General features: G+C 36.6%; 1 protein-coding gene across 1 annotated transcript in view; it reads right to left on the minus strand.

Annotated features, from left to right (window-relative positions):
- Pibf1 (progesterone immunomodulatory binding factor 1) overlaps positions 1-22,142 on the minus strand; it is a 139,748-nt gene that overhangs the window by 80,716 nt on the left and 36,890 nt on the right. Inside the window, exon 10 of the mRNA XM_013011846.1 lies at positions 14,502-14,600. Within this exon, the coding sequence (XP_012867300.1) occupies positions 14,502-14,600 (99 nt within the window). The remainder of the gene's footprint in view (positions 1-14,501; positions 14,601-22,142) is intronic.

A 22,142-nucleotide genomic window follows, 5' to 3' on the forward strand; every position in this document is an offset into this window, starting at 1 on the left:
AGGAGGCTGCAATGCTTGATAAGAAATGTACTCATTATCTTGCCCATATAATTGTAACCCCTCTGTACAGTATTTTCACAATAAAAAAAACAAATAGGACAGATATCAATTCAACTATATTAATAATCATTTTGAACATTAATGGTCTAAATGTACTAAATTAAAGATTACCGTAAGAGCAAAAACAAGATCTAAGCAAATGTTGCATATAAGAAATACACATATTGGCGCTGGGAAGGTGGCTCAGTGGTAGAGTGCTTGCTTCACATGCACAAGGACCTGGGTTCGATTCCTGAGCACCACATAAAGCAGAAAAAAGCCAGAAGTGCACTGTGGCTCAAGTGGTAGAGCGCTCGCCTTGAGCTGAAGAGCTGAGGGACAGCACCCAGACCCAGAGTTCAGGCCCCACAGGTGACAAAAATAAATAAATTAAAAAAAAAAAAGAAATACACATATTAAAAAAAAAGAAATACACATATTGTCATTTACTTACTTTTATATTCTGAATTAGTTTAGTGATTTACTTCTTATTTCTTGATTATCTTTTTAATTTTGTTACATCCTATTTATGTTCTTTAGGTTTTTGGTTTGTTTTGATTTGTCGGTAGCTGAACTTAAGGCCTGTGTGCTGTCTCTTTTTTGCTAAAGCCTAGGGCTCTACCACTTTGAGCCACAGCTTCACTTCTGGTTTTCTGGTGGTTAACTGAGATAAGAATCTTATGAGTTTTTCTGCTTGGGCTGGCTTTGAAGCACCATCCTCAGATCTCAGCCTCCTTAGTAGCTAGGATTACAGGCATGAGCCATCAGCACTTAGTTTTTTGAAATGTCAGCCTGAATGTCAAAGTTCATACTTTGAAGGGCCATCCCTGATACCTCCTTTAAATAAGTAAGAGCCATCACAAACTACTCACGATAGTCTCATAAATATATGCACCATTTTACTTTAAAATGGAAATATGTATGCATGCATATATTTCAGCTCTGGACAATGGAAATTACATAAAAAATTTAAAATTCTTTAGAGTGTATTGTGTACAAGGGTTCAATAGATACTGAATTAGTCCATCATAGAAAAAGTTTAGGGAGATTTTAGCTCTTTATTGCTCTTTCCATAGTCCATACTCCAACAAACAGAAATATGAGCATAACATACATATTTTTCCTCACATTCTCCTCTGAAACCATGGGGAGAGATATGTTTCTCTTTTTCCTTTTGATGTATTCAGTAATGTGCAGAGCTCATAATATTGGCTCTTATTTAAAATAAAAGGAAACAAGGCAAGCAATGTTAAACACATGGAATTGACAGGAAGGAACCTTAGGTTCCTCACACATCAATTCTTCTAGTGAAGGGGGAGTCACAATCGTGGTGATTAGTTTCTATTATGTTCTGTTACAAACAGTAAGGATGAGGGGATATGGCTCAGTGGAAGAACACTTGCTTAGTATGTGCAAGGCCCTGGACTCAATCACAAGTACCATAAAGGAAAAAAAGTGAAGTGTCTATATAATGGAAAATGAGCTTATCTACGTGGAATTCAACCTAGTGTACAATTACTTGGAAATATTTATAATGTTCATTAGATCATATTTTAACTTACTGAAGATATGATATATGTTTTGGCAATTGGAAATTCCTAAGTTTTTATACAATTTATTTATATTTTACAAAATCCACAAAAAGAAAAAAAATCAAGAAAAGCAGATCTTAATGATGCAAAACTAAAAAAAACAAAAAAAATCAAGAAAAGATGGTCACAATTTATGAGTTTTGTAATTCTAAACAAATGAAGACTAAAAACTACTATGGTGGATCTTTTATTGAGTGCTTATGAAAATAGGATATTTTGTTCAATACTGCTGTGAAACTTTCTGTCATTAGAGACACATGCATGATTAAGGATCCATAAGCTTCAGTTATACCTTAGTATGATTTTTTTCTTTGTAAATGTAGCACTGTCTAAGGTTTGTGGAATGAAAACTGGTATTTAAGAATGCAGAAAGGAGCTGGGTGCTGATTGTTCATGCCTGTAATCCTAGCTACTCAGGAGGCTGAGATATGAGGATCCTGGTTTGAAGCCAGCACAGGCAGGAAAGTCCATGAGACTCTTATCTCCGATTAACCATCAGAAAGCCAGAAGTGGTGCTGTGGTTCAAGGGGTAGAGTGCTCGCCTTGAGCTGAAGAAGCCCTGAGTTCAAGTCCTATAACAACAACAACAACAACAACAAATGAAGAAAACCAATCAAAAAGGCAATCTGAACTAACAAACTTCTTATAAATAGAATGCTTAATATTTAAGTAGGCTACAGATAATGATAGTGGAGAAATAGATTTCTACAAATCTGCTGGCATTATTGGTTAAACCTGATATTAGTTGAAGCATAGAACATATGAAGCAATATGGAAAATTATCTGAAAAATTGTTATCCTTTAAAATTCCTTTTAAATTTTAGAAATCAGTGCTTTTGTTAATTCAATTTATGTTTTATAAAGTACTATTTTATGGGGTTCAAAGAATTTTACATTTTCATTATATAAATAACTGAAACTTATAGCATACATCTCTCTTTTAAATATTTGATTACTTACTTGTAGATCAACTGCATGGTTGCCAAATATGACAAATTAGAATAAACATTTTATGGCATCAACATACAGAACATGCTTTCCTTTAAATAATTTTTTTTTTTTTTTGGCTAGTCCTACATTTGAACACAGAGCTTGGGCACTGACTCTGAGCTTCCTGTGCTCAAGGCTAGCACTCTACCACTTGAGCCACAGTGCCACTTCTGGCCTTTTCTGTTTATGTGGGACTGAGGAATTGAACTCAGGGCTTCATGCATGCTAAGCAAGCACTCTTCTACTAAGCCACATTCCCTGCCCTCCTTTAAATGATTTCTATGAATGATTTCAAAGCTAACATTTCACTGTGATTTATAGGTCTGAGTTTGTATATGACAACCAGACCAGAATGATCTAGGTGCATTCTTGTCCGTCGTCAGGGAGCAATATGGGGGCATTTTAGGTCTTAGTGATTTATTTATTTTTAAACATGATAGGTATCATTACTTAATCTGTGAATAATCTAGCTAATAGTAATGCATATTTGTAGTACTAGCAAATGAAAACATCTGAATTCTAATAATACATACATGAATGCCAGTTAGTGAGCTTTGCTGTTTCAAGATGCATGGATCATTTTCTACTTTTTACAAATAATATGGACAAATTTTTTGTTTGTAAAATGAAATCCACATTGCCTTGAAGGTTTTTTTTGGGGGGGGGCCTTGAACTCTGGGCCTGGGTGCTTGCGGAGCCACAATGCCACTTCCGGTTTTCTAGTGGTTAATTGGAGATAAGAGTCTCACAGACTTTCCAGCCTGAGCTGGCTTTGAATCATGATCCTCAGATCTCAGCTTCCTGAGTAGGTAGGATTTCAGGCATGAGCCACCGACTCCCAGCTTGCTTTGAAGTTTTTTTTTTTAAGCACATATTTTAAAAATAGTGTGCTTTTAAATACCCAGACTTTAAAAGTCCAGTAGTATGAATTAGAGTATACAAATTAAGTGCGGGGGGCGGGGGGGGGGAAAGCTTTTTCTTTAGCAAGCTTTGCACAGTGAAGGTTACCTGTATATATGAAATAGTTTTCCCAGAACTAGTCAAAAGCTTTTGTTCCTGTGTGACAGTAAAAAGAGAAGGCAGATATATCTTATTTTAAAACTCAACTAAAAAGGCTAGAATGCCAGTGGCTCACTCCTGTAATCCTAGCTACTCAGGAGCCTAAGATTTGAGGATTGTGGTTTGAAGCTAGCATGAGCAAAAGTCCATGAGATTCTTAATCTCCAATTAATCACCAAGAAGCCAGACAGCTTACAGACAGTGCTCTGGCCCTGAGTTCAAGCCCCAGCATAGCACACACACACACATAGACTACTCCAAATCCAACAAAAAAACTTAACTGAATGGATGGTAATAACAGTAATAGCTAATTTGTGTTTAATAGTTTGGTGAAATATAAAATTATAAATCAGCCCTTTTATTGTCCCAGTACTGGGGAACTCAGAGCATGGGGTGTTCCTGGGCTTTTCACTCAAGGATCGTGCTCTACTACTTGAGCCACAGCTCCACTTTTGGCTTTTTGGTGGTTAGCGGTAAGAGTTTCATGGACTATCCTGCCCAGGCTGGCTTCAAACTGCAATCATCAAATCTCAGCCTCTTGAGTAGCTAAGATAACAGGTGTGAGCCACTGACAACCTAGCAGCAATCTGCTTCTAATGAATGAAGTAAATCAACAATATCCCAATATAATATGCTACATACAGGCATTTATTACAGGGAGAATGTTTATGAGGATATAACAAATAAGCAGAACAAAAATGAAGCCCATTAAATAGGCATTATATTACTAAAGTATCCAAAATTTTATACAGTAAATCTCAAATATAGTAAAGCAAAATTTGCAGCAATTAAATGGTCTAAATGAGTTTGTCTCATTTAGACTGTTTGTTTCATTAATACTGTATATTAAAAATGTCCAATTCTGTTGCTTTTAACTGTGATGTGACTGTCATGATGCTTTGAATAATGCTATTAAAGACATAAAGATGACTTTAACTTATAACAAATATATGCCATGAATCATATGGCACAGCATGTATAATATCCAAAGAACTGTTTTATTCAAGAGCTAACAATTTGCTAAATAGCATAGAGTTGTAAAGATAATTCATAGAAAGATCACAGAATCTTAATAACTCTAAAATTAACTGACATCTTATAGATTCTTGTTGAATAATTTAAAAATAAGATTTTACTTTTATAGAAGGCTCCAAATACACATAACTCATGCAACTGAAAGGTATAGGTAGTGAATTACATTGTGGCCTCCCAAAGTATCTACCTAAATCTGGATTCCAGAATATGTGAAATTGCCTTATTAGGAATGAAGGTTCTTGCATATGTGACTAAGTTAAGCATCTTAAAACATGGGTCTGATCCTATACTAGATTGGCTGAGTAGGGCACAAATGCAATGACATTTATTTAAGCATCTTAAAACATGGGTCTGGTTCTATACTAGATTAGGTGAGTAGGGCACAAATGCAAATGACCTTTATTTTATAAAAGGAGCACAGAGAAGGCCATGTGAAGAAAAGCTTGGCCCAAACAAGGAAGACAAGGGTCATCTGAAGCCACCAGCACTGGAAGAAGTAGAAACGATTGTCTTTAGCATCTCTGGAGGAAGTAAAGTTGTGCCAACACCTTGGTTTCAGATAACTGGGCTTTATAAATGTGAGAAAAACCATTTTTGTTAAGTGACCAAGTTTGTGGTAATTATGACAACTATAGAGAATCAGTACAGTACAATTTTGGATTTTTTTAAAGTGCATAGTTGAAAGCAACAATAAACCTATTGATGTTGTTTGACATCATACATATTATGCTTTCTCTACAGTTTACGTTAGTAGTGACATAATGACACACTGGCAGAATGAACAGCTGGATGAAAACAAAGAGAGCAGATGTCATTCCAGCTCTGCTTGTAATACCATACAAATGACAAGTCATATGATCTCTTTAGTCTTGTTTCATCACTTTCAAAATGAGTGGTATGTTTTCAGTAATTCAGGTTTATTTCAACTGTATACTTATGTAAACTTTTTTTTCTTGTCAGTCCTGGGGTTTGAACACAGGGCTTGAGCACTGTCCCTAAGCTTCTTTTGCTCAAGGCTAGCACTCATTTATGTGATACTGAACCCAGGGCTTCATGCACGCTAGGCAAGCACTTTACCACTACGCCACATTCACAGCCCTTGCGTGAATGTTTAAGGTCTTACTTAGTGAATATTAAAAAAGTAACAATAGAGAGCCAAATGAAATATGCCATAAGATTCACAGGATTCACAGGATTGGACACATTTATAAATAGGGATTAATGAACATGTACTGAGAGTTAGAAATACGAAAAATCCTCCTCTCTGTCTCTCTCTTTTGTGGTATGTGTGGTAGTGGAGACTAAACTCAGAGCCTCCATCTTGCAAGGCAGCACTTTATCGCTTAAGCTAGCCCAACAGCCAAAAACCTTTTTTTTCCTTCTTTTTTGGCAGTACTAGGTTTAAACTCAGGGCTTCAAACTTGCTAGGAAGACTATCTACCACTGCTCTGGCCCTCTGTTTTATAACCAAGATAAAGCATGAATGAAAATTAAATACTACAGGAATATTATATAAATTATACATAGGATATTTAAATTGCATTAGGCACAGTAACAGTTTACTTTTAAAACTAGTTTTATTATTATCCAGGATAGATTTTTCTTTTTTTTCTTTTAAATATGTTCTTTCATTTAATAAAGACTTCACAACTACAACTTTTTCAGATACCAAGAGAGTTTAGGTAATAACAAAATTTCAAAATAGTAACTTTTTTCATTTCCCTAAAACATATACTTTCAATTAATCCTGTTTCCTTTTTACTGAAAGAACTTTTCATGATGACTGCAAGACTGAAGGATAATTTAGAAGCAGTCTCTAAAACTGGAAGTAATGTTCAACCAAATATGCCTGCCAAGTTTAAAAATGTATTAGGAATTAAATTGAAACATGTTGAAAATGACTCATTGTAGACCAGAATATACACTATAGGAAATAAGAGCTCATTTACAAGTGGGAGAGATACACTCACACTTCATCTGTGGTAATTCTCTGGACTTTCCTTTCAGTAAATATCGCATTTTAAAATAATTGTGGAAAATATCTTACTTAGTTTTTATGAGTTGATTTAGTTTGTTAGCATTCTAAATTTTTCTACATCTTTTTTGGGACTTGGATATATTTACTAAATGTAAATCTATGAAAAATTTCTGAAATTTTCTTAGCCCTACGACTATTGCCTCTTTTTTGTTTTAATTTTTTTTTTTTTCTGATTTACAGTCCCTTCTATCCCCTACTCTCAGAAGCTGTTCCATTTTCAGGGCCCTCTCTACCCTGCTGTTTGTTAAATTTCTATGTCAGGTCTCATCTCAGCTTTTATAATACTCCTGCTGCTATCAATCTTTTTTCTTTCTTCTTCCTAAGTCTTCTCTGATAACCCTTTTTTTTTGTCGGTCCTGGGGCTCGAACTCTGGGCCTGGGCGCTGTCCCTCAGCTCTTCAGCTCAAGGCGAGCGCTCTACCACTTGAGCTACAGCGCCACTTCCAGTTTTCTGGTGGTTTATTGGAGACAGGAGTCTCAAGGTCTCTCCTGCCCAGGCTGGCTTTGAACCGTGATCCTCAGATCTCAGCCTCCTGAGTAGCTAGGATTACAGGCGTGAGCCATCAGCACCCGGCTTGATAACCCTTTTCTAGAACTAATCACTTATCTTTAAATGATGGCAGCACCAGCCAGGCTTCAATTCTGCCCCCAAGTAATGTAGGCGAAAGCTGTGGTTGTGGTATGCAACAGCGCACATCTGGCATTATCTTCATCATGTACAAAGTTCTATTGTACAGTGCTAATTTAGAAGATAATGATGGGGACCTTAAGACTTTCTTTCTTTTTTTCTTTTCTTTTTGTCGGTCGTGGGTCCTGAACTCTGGGCCTGGGCACTGTCCCTCAGCTCTTCATTTCATGGCTAGCGTTCTACCACTTGAGCCACAGCGCCACTTCGGGCTTTTTCTGCTTATGTGGTGCTGAGGAATCAAATCCAGGGCCTCATATGTGCAAGGCAAACACTACCACTGAGCCACTTTCCCAATCCCAAGACTTTCTTATATATACTTCACTTTGACATTTTGATTATATTGTATCTGATTAATATTTCTTCTTTTTCTCATTTATTTCTTTTTCACCCTCCTTCCTCTTTTTCCTTTCTTTTTCCTCAAATACACCAGGCTTCCCTGTTCTGCTGGAGCCACACCTCCAGCCAAACTTTTTGCTGATTATTTTGGAGGTACAAACCCTAGTCCTTAAAATCACATTCTTCCCCATTGAATTTTTTTTGTCTATATAATCTGTGCATACAGAGACTGTCATAAAAATAACCTTAACAAAATTTTCATTTCTAGAAATGGTGGCTCAGGCTTATAATCCTAACTACTCAGGAAGCTGAGACCCCAGGATCATAGTTCAAAGCCACCCTGGGCAGAAACATCTGTGAGACTCATCTACAATCAAGCACCAAAAAGCTAGAAGTGGAGCTGTAACTCAAGAGGCAGAGTGCTAGCCTTGAACACAAAAGCCCTGGAACAGCACCCAGGCTCTGAGAGTTCATGGTAGGAATAGTACCCCAAAAATTAATTTCTAGAAGTCCTCTATTAACTGTATTTAGCATGTTAGGATTTACAAAAGAAAAATTCTTCTGTAAGCCACCAATCAGAGTTTGTTATCTTATGATTTTATGTGAACCCAACTAACTTGCACAGTTATTTTCTTGTTACCTTCTGGAGATTGGGAGAGTAAATCCCAAAATGGGATGACAGATTAAGGTGTTTACTTCATTAAATAAGGTTTAAGGTGTGAAAATTTCAGAAAAAAGTTATCTTTATCATGCCACACTACTTCATTGTGATATCCACATCTAACAAATTTGATCTAATCAATTAAAAATCAATGAAATGCCTGAAAGCATTCAACTAAGTTCAATTACTTAATCAACATACTTTGAAAAAATACACTAAGCCTTAAATTTAGTATTTTATTAAAGCATTAGTTTACATTTTTATGTGTCAACAAAGAAATATTTAATCTTTATTATTTGTTTGTTTCTTGGGACAGGGTCTTTCTATCCCAGGCTCCTCAAGCTCAGTATCTTTCCTAGGTAGCCTAGGCTGGCTTTAAGTTCACTATCTTTCTGGAGTGCCTCTCACAGAGAGGCTTGAAAATAAGCACACAGTTATGTGATATTAGATAACATAGATTATACTTAAATACTTCTGAAGAAACTTTAAGGTCTCCCATTGAGTTTTTCTAATAGAAGAGACAGCCACCTAGCTATAACTAGTAGGATATGTGAGCAAGGGAAGAGAAAAAGTATTCCCAGTAAACAGTTATAAGTGGTGAACAGAAAGCACCACACATTTAGTACTGTGAAAATAGTGAATGCTAAGTAGTATAGTTTGGTTGCTATTCCACTGAATGACAGAACCAGAGTTCTTAATTACCCTTACAGAATGAATGATAATAACAGAAGGGACTAAAGTAAAAAGGGGATGTAGTATGAAAACTATTATAATAGGCATCTTGAATTAAGAGAAATGATTTGGATATACTTAGAGATTAGAATTAACATGAGTTTAGCTTAATTGTCAGAGGCCTTTCTTGACTATCCCATCACGGTCAATGTACTCTGCCCCAATTATTATTTGTCCTTATACAATCTAGCTCAGTCAGCAAAGTATGTAATTATAATACAATAGTTATATATTTATTAACTTTCCGTCTCCATCAATTAACTCTCAGCAGGGGTTTCTCAAGTTTCTTTACTAATATATCACTAGTATACATTACCATTACATATGGCATATGATAAATGTGTTGATTAAATAAATGGAAAGAAAGTTGAGAGGAAAAAAACCAAGTTGCAAATTACCAGTTGTCTTGTTCAAGTGACTGGTATTTCATGATGTTAGAATGCAAAACTCTGAAATGAAGAACAGGTCTAAGCAAGAGGATTATCTGAGTGAGGAGGGATGCATGATCAATTAAGAGGTGATTGTGCACAATTACGACACTATCCTAGTCAAGACACAATACCAGTTATGCTGAGCCAGTATGATGGCAAGGGGAGTGAAGAAGATTTTAGAGATACCATAGAGGAAGGATGTATTAAATATAAGATAAAGGATTAATATTCTGATGATTCAGATGGAAGTGGCTTAAAAATGGTGGAATGACTTATAGAAGTAAATTCAAACTTTTTTTTCAAAAGGGCAAACCTGGGAGGATGCTTCAGAAACAGACTTAAAGTTCCAATAAAACATCTGGACAAAAACATTTGTAATACAGGTAGAAATCTGCGTTTATAAGGCATAAGAAAAAGTATAGTTTGACAAGTATATGTCTGAGACAAGCAGAAAAGGTCAGATAAAATGATGTTAAGCAAAATGAACCCCAAGATAAGGACACAAGTGGTTTTTTCTTTCTTGCTATTGTTTCTAACGTATTTATAAGATACCACGTGATTTTTTTGTTGCTTTGTATAATCCCTGTTTTCACTGTATTTGACATTGGTATAATTTGGGGAGGGGAAGGGAAAAACAAATCGTTTAAATAGGGATATAGGTTGATCCATTGCAACAATGAGATGTAGAAGATGCTATGTCGAAAAATGAACTTTATAATTTAGGCGGGGGAGGAGGGGAGTGTAGTTGTGGAGATTGGAGGGAAGGGATGGTAGGGAAAAAACAAAGGAAGAGGCAACAATGCTTGTTAAGAAATGTACTCATTACCTTGCTCATGTAATTGTAACCCCTCTGTACAGTATTTTCACAATAAAAACTTATTAAAAAATAAAATATAATTTGAAAAAAAGAAAAAGTATAGTTTGAGTTTTAAACATTGTCGACTGTATTCTACAGTAATTATTATAGTTGTATTGAATATGTCAACAAGAAAATACTTATACAATTAAAAGAAAGAGAACCAAATAAAAATTAAACAGGAAGAAAAAAGAGAAGGACCAAATTAAAATTTCCAAATTAAATAAGACTGATGAGACATTACACCTGAAAAAATACATGAGCATGGACTGGATCCTGTATCAGAAAAAAAAATACTACAAAGGGATATCTGACAAAAATCAGTAAATGTACCACTATAATGTGGTCTTAAATTGGAAAAGATAGTGAATTTATATAAATGTGTATTTCTGTACTTAAGAAATAAACTGTAAAGTATGTTGAAAATGAACTTTACAACTTTGAGGGGGGGAGGGGAGAGAGTATTTAGGGAGGTGGGGAGGAAATGGATGGTAGGGGAAAAATAAAGGAGGGTGTATCAATGCTCCATAGGAAATGGACTCATTACCTTGCTCATGTAACTGTAACCCCTCTGTACATATCTTTACAATAAAAATATATATTAAGAACAACAACAAAAAGGAAATACACTGTAAAGAGATAAAAGTAATGCATTCAACATACGCTTAAATTACTCAGAAAGTATGAGAAAAGAATAAAATCACACTGAAACCTTTTGGGGCTAAAACACTGGGTGGAAATTTAATATACTAACTTAATTATTATTAGCTTTGTGTGTGTGTGTGTGTGTGTGTGTGTGTGTGTGTGTGTGTGTGTATGCTGGTTCTGGGGCTTGAACTCAGGGCCTAGGCAATGCCCCTGACATTCTTTTTGCTCAAGGCTAGTGCTCTATTATTGAGCCACAGCTCTATTCTGGCTTTTTCTGAGTAGTTTATTAGAGACAAGAGTCTCACAGACTTTCTTTCCCCGGGCTGGCTTAAACCAAGATCCTTAGCTCTCAGCCTTCTGAGTAGCTAGGATTATATAAGCATGAGCCACCAGCACCTGGCTATTATTAGTTATTGAGATAGAATCTTAGTATGCAGCACAGATTGGCTTTGAATTTACTATGTCACCTATGCTGGCAGCTACATTAAGATCCTCCTGCCCCGGCTGCTCAAGTACTGGGACTATAGGTGCATATTACCATATTCAGCTCTATCAACTTTATTTTATTTTGTCAGTCCTGGGGCTTGAACTCAGGGCCTGGGCACTGTCCCTAAGCTTCTCTTGCTTAGGGCTGGAATTCTGCCACTTGAGCCACAGCATCACCTCAGGCTTTTTCTGTTTATGTGGTACTGAGGAATTGAATGCAGGGCTTCATGCATCTAGTCAAGCACTCTACCACTAAGCCATGTTCCCAGCCCCCAACTTTTAAATTAGCTAAATAAGGAATTTGAAAAAAAAATTCTAAGCACCTAGTTTCCTATCTTTTATACTTTTGACTTTCAGTTGTAAAGAATGGGGACAAGAATCCTACCACTACCAGAGAAGCTGTGGGGACTGAAAACTTAATTTCAAGCAACAGTTCTTTAGAAATACCTTTAGATTGAAAACTATAGCAGTCTATGTCTCATGCATGCAAGGCAAGCACTCTACCACTGAGCCACTTTCTCAGCCCCTCTATGTGCTTTTTAAAAAAATAATTTTTATTAAGATTAAGTGATTACATAAATTTCACAAATTTTACAGTATTGTGGGATAGTGATATTTAAAGCCACAAACACATTTTAACCTTCACAAAGCAAATTGTCATTATCATTATCACAAACTATAAAGTTTGTGAATTGTATAAGCTTTGACAATACAACTATTTCTTCCACGTCAGTTGTTATGTACATTTCTTTCCTTTTGCTTAGTATAAGCTGCTTCCTCTTTCCTTCTCATTCCCTCCCTCCCATCACTGCCCTTGAGTTGCTTAGTTCATTTGCATCAATGTCCAGTGCAGCTGATGTATATGTTTATATATATATATATATAATATATATACACACATATGTATGTATATACATATGTGTGTATATATATTATATATATATTTATGCTAGTTCTGGGGATTGAATTCAGGGTCTGAATGCTATTCCTGAGTTTTTGTGCCCAATCTTAACACTCTACTACATGTGCCATAGCTCTACTTCCAGCTTTTCTGGCATTTAGTTGGAGATAAAAGTCTCACGGATTATCTTAGAACTGTGATCCTCAGACCTCAGCCTTTTGAGTAGCTAGGATTATACATATGAGCCACCAGTACCTGGCTTAAAATATATTTTTGAAAATAAATATTTGAAAACCAATTGAAAATCATAGTTGAAAACCAAGTTATAACTTGAATTAATTTTGAATTACAATTGTAGTAAGTTAAAGTTGTTGAATAAAAAGCCTTTTTCATGCATGTTTGAAAATGGTATACTGCTCCCTTATACTTCTCTTTATAACACGTATTGTTTAATCATAAAATGAGGTAGTTGGTAAAGAAAAATTTTTACATAAAAGATGATACTAATTATACCTGATTGTGAAACTGTGTTCAGGCATGTCACAGGCTTTACTTAAACATTATTCTGGGAAATCATATTCTATGTAAATATTAAGATATATTTCTTTGTTTTTACTTTGATACAAAGGAAGCCAGAGCATAAGCTCCAAATATAAAACAATTTTTCACTATACACTAATATATATATACTATAATCCCAAAATATGAATTCAAAGGTCTAGAAATATGGGTCAGTAATAAAGTTCTTGCCTAGCATGCATGAAGTCCTGGGTTTAATTCCCCAGCACCACAAAAACAAACAGCCAACCTATAGAGTCTAAATATACAGACACTATAGTTAAAGAGTTTCAATGAAATAAATGTATATATACACATACATACACAGAGAAGTATTTATTTTTATAGTGCTAGTGATTAAATTCAAGGCTTCACATATGCTAGACATGCATTCTGTCACTGAGCTACAATTCCAGCCCCTTTTTCTACATAATGTATAATGCCTTTTTTAAAAAACGTTTGTTGTTTTGAAAAAACACAGGAAAAATGAAGGCAGGGAGCTTTTAAAATACCCTCAAATTTAGCTGGGATTCACCATTCCTTTTGCATGGTAACTTAACCAGGATACCAGTTTTCCTAAGCTGCTGTCACAGAATCAGTATCAAAGGAACTTCAAACTTTTTAAGCTATCTATCTGATGCTTCAGTCTTTACAAGCACATTCCAACTGATTTGCTAGCCAGTTTATACCTGAACATTTCTACTGAAAGGTCATGTCATTATCAGATGGCTTATATAAGAATGTTCATATCAACCAAGTATCAGTGGGTCATGCCTGTAATCCTAGCTACTCAGGAGACTGAGATCTGAGGATGGAGCTTCCAAGCCAGCCCAGGCAGGAAAGTCTGTGAGACTCTTATCTCCAATTAACTACCAGAAGACTGGAAGTGTTGCTGTGGCTCAAGTGGTAGAGCTCTAGGCTTGAGCTAAAGAGCTCAGAGACAGTGGTCAGGTCCAGAGCTCAAGCCCCATGACCAAAAAAAGAAGAATGTTCATAGCAGTTTTAAGTATAACAGCTAGAAAGTGGAAACAATTATATAGTTCATCAAGAGGCAAATATGATAAATAAATTGGTATAGTCATACCCAACAATAATGAGTAATCAATAGGAAAATGGATGAAAACATACATGATGAACAAAGAAGCTAGACACAAATGACTACATACTGCATGATTCTATTTAATTTTAGTTCAAGAACAACAATGGATAACAGGATATGAATCAGAGTGGTTGCCTCTTGAGGGATAGTAGACATGTTAGACTGAAAAAGGTATACAGAAACTCTATAGAGTGACAAACTTATTACACACACACACACACACACACACACACACACACACACACAAATTATACTTTGACCTGAAAATTATACTTTCATTAAAATACATTTTCTAATAGAAAATAGGAACAAAAAGTGAGGGGTTTTAACATTTGCATCTCAGCATCCTTACTTGTCTAGGAGTTGGTCATGTTTTTCTAAAGCATCCTTTTCAGCCATTACTGCTCGGTCCTTTTCAGCCACAGCATTATCTCTTGCTTCTCTGAGATTTCTAAAATTTAAAGGCATATTTCAGTTATAAGTGCATAAATATCCATCTTTTAAAAATTTATTAACTTGCATAAACAAACTTAAGGCAAAACAAAATTCCAAAGCCACAAAAGGAGTCAATTTTCACTAGAATAGGAGAGAAGGAAATGAGGAAAACATTAAAAAAAATATAACATGCGAAAACAAAAAACAGGGGCTAGGAAGGTGGCTCAGTGGTAGAGTGCCTTTCATGCATGAGGCCCTAGGTTTGATTCCTCAGCACCGTATAAGCAGAAAAAGCTGGAAGTGGTGCTGTGGCTCAAGTGGTAGAGCACTAGCCTGGAGCTGAAGGGCTGAGGGGCAGCGCCCAGCTCCAGAGTTCAAGCCTTACAACTGACAAAAAAATAAAACAAAACAAAAAACAACAACAAATGGTGAAGGCCAAACAGGTAGGGCAATTTACAAAGAGGAAACCAAATATACAGAGGAAATATGTAGAAGCTGGGATTTCTATAAGTCTTCTCATAAGTGCTTGCAAGTTATGATTCCTTATAAATACTTTTTTCCCCCTTGTTGGTTGTAGGGCTTGAACTCAGGGCCTAGGCGCTGTCCCTGAGCTCTTTGGCTCAAGGCTAGCATTCTACCACTTTTAGCCACAGCTCCACTTCTGGTTTTGAGTGATTAATTGGAGATAAGGGTCTCATGGGGACTCTTCTGCCTGCGTGAGCTTCCAATCGTGATCCTCAGGTCTCAGCCTCCTGAGTAGCTAGGATTATAGTCAGGAGCCTATAATCAGTGCCTGGATATAAATACATTTTCTTTATCAGTTACTGCACCTTAATACCCAGTCCCAAACCAGTATATCTTGTATCTTCTTTAATATTATCAATCTACATGTTTCAAATTAAATGTGAATGTATTCTTCCACTGAAAGTAATAGTTACAGTAACTATTTTAGGCACATCACATACAGTAACTCAATTAATAGAACAAAAACCCATAAACTGTATGCTGTAACATTATTTCCATGAGAAGAAATGAGAAGACTGAAGAAACACAGCATGTCAAGCATTAGCCTATGGGCATATAGTGAATGAAGCACACTATGGAGCCTGAACTCTGTGAACCCAGAGTTTGTTCTGCCGCTACAGTTCTGCTCTGAATCATATGATGCTGCTGCCTTTTAGGATTTCCTGTGTGCTTTTTTTCCTTGGGGAATTCTGACATTATGAGATCTATATTAAAATTAGCCTTAAAAGAATTGTGAATATATTTATCATTGGTTTTATGGCTCACAGTGTATAACATGCTCTTTCAAAATTATACTGGTTTGATAAAGTACCAGATGAATTCTGGTATTTGTATTCCTGCCACACATAAAACAATAACTTCTATATAACTAATAAATAATCCACTCCTACATGATAAATGCATTAGAAAATGTAACAAATGTAATCACAGAACAATTAGCAGGAATTCAAATGTTCCTCAAAAAAGAAAGATGAAAACTGACAGAGGCAAACTATAGCAAATTTAAGTTCATGAAACTCAATTTAAAAGTCCAAATGGACTGTATAACCTAACACAATTGTAGTAAGAGAAAGATGTTAGGAGCTGGCCAACTGGCTAGTATTATGCCAACTACTTTAAATTATAGAACTCTGAAGCCACTCAGTATCTTTCTAACCCTTAAATACTTTCTAACCCTTAAATGCCTGAGGATATCAAAACCTAAGGATGCTCCAAGTCCTGCATATGAAATGGATTAGTATCTACAGATGACCTATCCATGCATCACCTTGTGATTACTTAGAAAACTTAATATAATGTAAATGTCATATAAGTTGTTGTGCTATATTGTTTAGTAAATAATGACAAGAAAATGTCTGTACATATTCAGTACTGGTGGAAACCTTTACTGAAAATAATTTTTGATTTCAAATTAGTTGAATCAGTAGTTGAAAAATCTGCAGATAACAAAATTGACTCTAAAATTACTTTTGTAAAGCTAATATTTGATCCCATTTGATCCTAATTGTTCACTTTATATCTATCTATCTATCTGTCTGTCTGTCTGTCTGTCTGTCTGTCTGTCTGTCTGTCTGTCTATCTTTCTACCTACCTACCTACCTACCTACCTACCTACCTACCTACCTACCTACCTACCTATCTATAGATTGTGGTACTGGGGTCATTAGGCAGGTACTCTAACACTCTGGCCACATGCCAGTCCTTCCATAATTTTTCATGTTATTTTACACTAACTCCACCTCCTATGTTTGTGTGTGAGAGGTCTATTAAGAAAAAAAAGGAATAATAATCTAACATGAAATGGAAGCAAGTAGAGTGATCAAATAATACATCTGTCAGGTGGGTTTTATTTATTTATTTATTGATTTTGTGTGTGTGTGTGTGTGTGTGTGTGTGTGTGTGAGAGAGAGAGAGAGAGAGAGAGAGAGAGAGAGGGAGGGAGGGAGAGAGAGAGAGAGAGAGAAGGAGGGTATACTGGGGCTTGAACTCAGGACCTCACCATCTCATTCAGCTTTTTTGCTCAAGGCTGGCACTTGGGCTCAAGGCTGGACTTTCCAGCTTTGACAGTCTGGGCTAGTTCTGAAACAACAATCCTCAGCTCTTAGCTTCCAGGTAGTTAGGAATAAAGGAATGAGCCACGGGTGCTGACTTTTTTTTCTTTTCTGGTATCAGGGTTTAAATTCAGGGCCTCAGGCTTGCCCAGCTAGACCTTTACCACTTGAGTCACACCTACAGCCTGGCTTTTAGATGATAATTTTTGAGATGGAATCTTGTGGATATGACTGCCCAGGCTGAATCGTTATCTTCCTAAATCTTAGCCTCCTGAGTAGCTAGGATTACAGGTATAAGCCACTGATGCCCAGGAAGGCTGAGATATTTTTAACAGAAAAAGGAGGAGGTATAGTAATTATGACACCAGAACTTTTTTTAGGACAAAATGGAAGTTTAACATTCAAATGAGAAATATTATAGTTCTTAGTTATTTCTCTAAATAAAGAAGGTTTTAATATTGCAGTAAAAAAGCCCTCTTCACATGTAATTCAATCCATTTGTGCAGCAGATGATTTAATATACAAAAGCTTATGTGAAAGTATCTGACAATTCAAACATGAAAACCTCAGTACAAAATATACGTAACAACATACTACTGAACAGGATGGAATGTTCATACTTCAAGAAGATAAACTGCATAGTATGAAAAAGCCAAACCTAAACTTATATCTAAAAGGTGGTAATAAAAATGTCAGAATGATTGGGATGGGAATGTGGCTTGGTGGTAAAGTGCTTTCCTACCATGCATGAAACCCTGGGTTTGATTCCTCAGTATCACATACACAGAAAAAGCCAGATGTGTCACTCTGGCTCAAGTGGTAGAATGCTAGCCTTGAGCAAAAGAAGCTCTGGACAGTGCCCAGGCCCTGAGGTCAAGCCCAAGGATTGTTAAAAAAAAAAAAAAAGGAACTTTTGAAATTCTTTTTTTTTTTGGGTCCGGTCGTGGGGCCTGAACTCTGGGCCTGGGCGCTGTCCCTCAGCTCTTCAGCTCAAGGCTAGTGCTCTACCACTTGAACCATAGCACCACTTCCGGCTTTTTTCTTTTTGCTTATGTGGTGCTGAGGAATCGAACCCAGGGCCTCATGCATGCAAGGCAAGCGCTCTACCACTGAGCCACCTTCCCAGCCCAAACTTTTGAAATTCTAATGGGAACAAATCAGATTGACAAAGTGAGTTGCCTGAGTAGATATATATAATGCCTGTGAACTTGAAAGTTACGATGAATAAATACGGAAGAAACCTGGAGGTCTCATCAGGCACAACTAAGCACTTTCTTCACCTTCTGCTATCATGTAAGAATATTCTCTTCTAATAAAAGTGAATATTGTTTCCCAGTTGGAACAAAAAGCATAGAAATAGGCTGTTACAGGCAATGTACTGACAAAGGAAATGTTTTAATGAATTCCCTCTACTTTCAGATTCTTCTTCCTGAACAAAACATAAAAAACTACTCATTTACTTTTTTTTCTTTTGGTAGTACTGGGGTTTGAACTGAGTCCCGAGCTTGAGGCCTTTCTTTTTCAGATAGTTTAAAACAGAGGGGTTGTAAGTCTTGTTATGTAAGTCCTCTTGCTCCCTCTCGTGCACCATGTGATGATGTAGGAAGAAGGCCCTTGCAAGATGCTAGCACTTTGATATTGAACTTCTCAACCTACAGAACACTAAGCCAATAAATTCCTGTTTATTATATAAATTACTTATTGTCTTGTACTACAAAATGTTTTTGTTTTTGTTTTTGGTCAGTCATGGACTTGAACTCTGGGCCTGGGTGATGTCCCTCAGCTCTTCAGCTCAAGGAGAGAGAGCACTCTACCACTTGAACCATAGCACCACTTCCGGTTTTCTGATGGTTAATTGGAGATAAGAGTTGCATGGACTTTCTTGCCCGGACTGGTTTTGAACTTCAATCCTCAGATCTCAGCCTCCTGAGTAGCCAGGATTCAGGCATGAGCCACGGGTGCCCAGTGGTTTTTTTGCTTTTTGTTTTCCCTTCATTTTGGAAATGTGAAAATGAGCTCCAGTAGACAATTATCTAACTCATATCATGCATAGTCCTGATCAAATCCATCAGAAATCTCTGTGTAGGTTTTCTTTCTTTCTTTTTTTTCCAGTCCTGGTGCTTGAACTCAGGGCCTGGGCACTGTCGCTAAGGTTCTTTTTGCTCAAGGCTAGCATTTTACCACTTGAGCCACAGCACCACTTCTGCCTTTTTCTGTGTATGTGGTACTGAGGAGTCAAATCCAGGGCTTTAGCCCTGCCCAGGCAGGAAAGTCCATGAGACTCTTATCTTCAATAAACCAGTAGAAAACCAGAAGTGGCGCTGTGGCTCAAGCGGTAGAATGCTCGCCTTGAGTTGAAGAGTACAGGGACAGCGCCCAAGCCCAGAGTTCAAGCCCCACGACCAGCAAAAAAAACATAACAAAACAAAACAAAAAAACCCCCCAGGGCTTCATGCATGCAAGGCAAGCAATCTACCACTATGTCACATTCCCAGCCCTTTGTGTAGATTTTCTTCTAAACCAAGTCACCCAGTTTCTAAAAATAGAACTGATTAATTCAACAACTATATATTGAGTGCTTTTGTGGAAACCCAGAACTGACCAATAGATAAGAATTCCACTCTCATGGAGATGACATTCTAGGAGGAAAAAAAGCCAAAGTAAATAAACACACTATTAGTAAGATGTACTGCTCTATGGAAAATATCTGGGGAAAAATAAAGCAGACAAGCGCTAGTGAGTATTTAGGAGGAGTTATTTTAAATATAGTAAGAAAAGACCATACAGAACAAGTAACATTTCAGGATGTGAAAAAACAAGGGTCTGTTATCATCCTTTAAAGTATATGGGTAAGCAGTGGGAACTATAAATACAAAGGTCCTGTGGTGGGGAGTATGTCTAACAGATAAAGAAAATATAGAATCATTCTGTGAGTCCATCAAGAGATGAATGGATAAAGAAATGTGAAAATATACACAGTGTTTTATTAGCCATAAGGAAAAATGCAATCATATATATCATTTGCAGAAAAAGGGATGGAAGTACAGATCATCACATTAAGATGATAATAAGCCAGGCTCAGGAAGACAAATATGACATTGGTTTCTCTACTATACAGAATGTAAAGAAAATTGTATATGAAAGCAGAAGAAAGACTGTGAAGAGAAAGGAGACCTACTGAATGGGGGATAAGGGAATGAGGTGATATGACCAAACTACAATTTTGATGAAGAAGTCTTTGGTCAATTTTCAGAAGTTCTTCTTCCACTTTGGTATTGGGAATGAAAGTCAGGGGCCTTCTGCTTGCTAGGCAAGTATCCTACCACGTGAGCCATGCCTGCAGCCTTTTTCAGCTAATTTTTATAGCTCTTAACATTGAAATAGCATAGAGCTAAGCATATCTAGTTTTATTGGCAAAATGTTTATAACTGTAAGCAAAGTATACCTTATTTGTCTTAGCTTCCTTGTTTGTAAAATGAAGACTCTAATTCCTGCATCCTCACAGAATGTGTTCTACTTTATTCTCTCTAGAGTGTATATAAAGTGTTGGAGACAGTGCTATTGTTAGTAAATTGCCAAAATATGAAAAATATAAATTAAAAATTAGAGTAATAATTTTAAAATGGTAAGTACTACAATGTACTAAAAAGGATATTATTTGTCATAGAAGCCTGGGGAAATGAAGATTGTGAAGGGATTGCAGTAGCTCGCAATTCCCAATCCCTCTGGTCCTTAGAGGGCTGGAGTCACAGACAGGGCACAACAAAGAAACAACTCTTAGTAAACTCTATGTGATCTTAGGCAAGCACTTTGGGCCTTGTTCAGGGCTGTCACATTGTAAAAGATGATGAATGAATTGTTATCTTCCTTCTCAAATATTGTCTGCAACCTGTAGTTGCAGGTGATGCCTTATTACTGATCATACTCTCAGATGACTAAAGTAGAAAAGCTGAGTCAAGTGGGGTGTCACAGCATATGCCTACAATCCCAGCTACGTGGAAGAAAGAGGCAGGAGGACTGTGACTTCAATGCCAGCCAAGGAAAGTTAGCTAAATGGTATCTCAAAAACAAAATAACAGCAGGGCGCCAGTGGCTCACGTCTGTAATCCTAGCTACTCAGGAGGCTGAGATCTGAGGATCATGGTTCAAAGACAGCTGGGCAGGAGACCACGAAACTCTTATCTCCAATAAACCACTCAGGAAACCAGGAGTGGCACTGGGGCGCTGTGGTAGATGGTAGAGTGCTAGGCTTGTGCTGAAGAGCTGAGGGACAGCATCCAGGCCCAGAGTTAAAGCCCCATGACTGACAAAACAAACAAGAACAATAAAACAGGCTAGGGGCATAACTAAAGAAGAGAGGAAGGAAGGAAGGAAGGAAGGAAGGAAGGAAGGATGGGAAAGCAAAGTTAGAGTAATTTTTGATGTTTGCTTCTTATCAATTACCAGGTCATGCCAATTCTAGATATTCTTTAAATTTAAGTGTTAATCTCTTTCCACGTTTCATCTTAATCTAAATTCTGTAAGAGCTTCTAACCAATCTCCCTCCCTTGAGGCCCTCATCAACTGCAATTATCCCCACACAGCAACTGCAGTTACTACTACTACTACCACTGCTAATGAAATCACATCATTCTCCTATAATAAAAGCTCCAAGAATTCTCCATTGACAACAAGGCATTGAAAAATCATTTTTTACTCCACTGCAGTACAGAAAACTATTGCACCACCTGACATACCTTGAAATACTAATTTAATTAACTAATGAACCTATGTGATAATCTTCTATAGATATATATAGGATATGGTTAACAATAAAAGGTATCTGACAATAAAAATCTGTAATTAGAGAAGTTAAAGACACTAAATTTTTAGGGAAGAAGTAACTCACACATTTATGCAGAAACCAAGGCAAAAACAAATGGTATGTATACTTTCTCTATATTCCATGACATTATCAGTTAGCTTTTTTTTTTTTTTTTTTT

The sequence above is a fragment of the Dipodomys ordii genome, unplaced genomic scaffold, assembly GCF_000151885.1.
Source record: "Dipodomys ordii isolate 6190 unplaced genomic scaffold, Dord_2.0 Scaffold1, whole genome shotgun sequence".
Lineage (NCBI taxonomy): Eukaryota > Metazoa > Chordata > Mammalia > Rodentia > Heteromyidae > Dipodomys > Dipodomys ordii.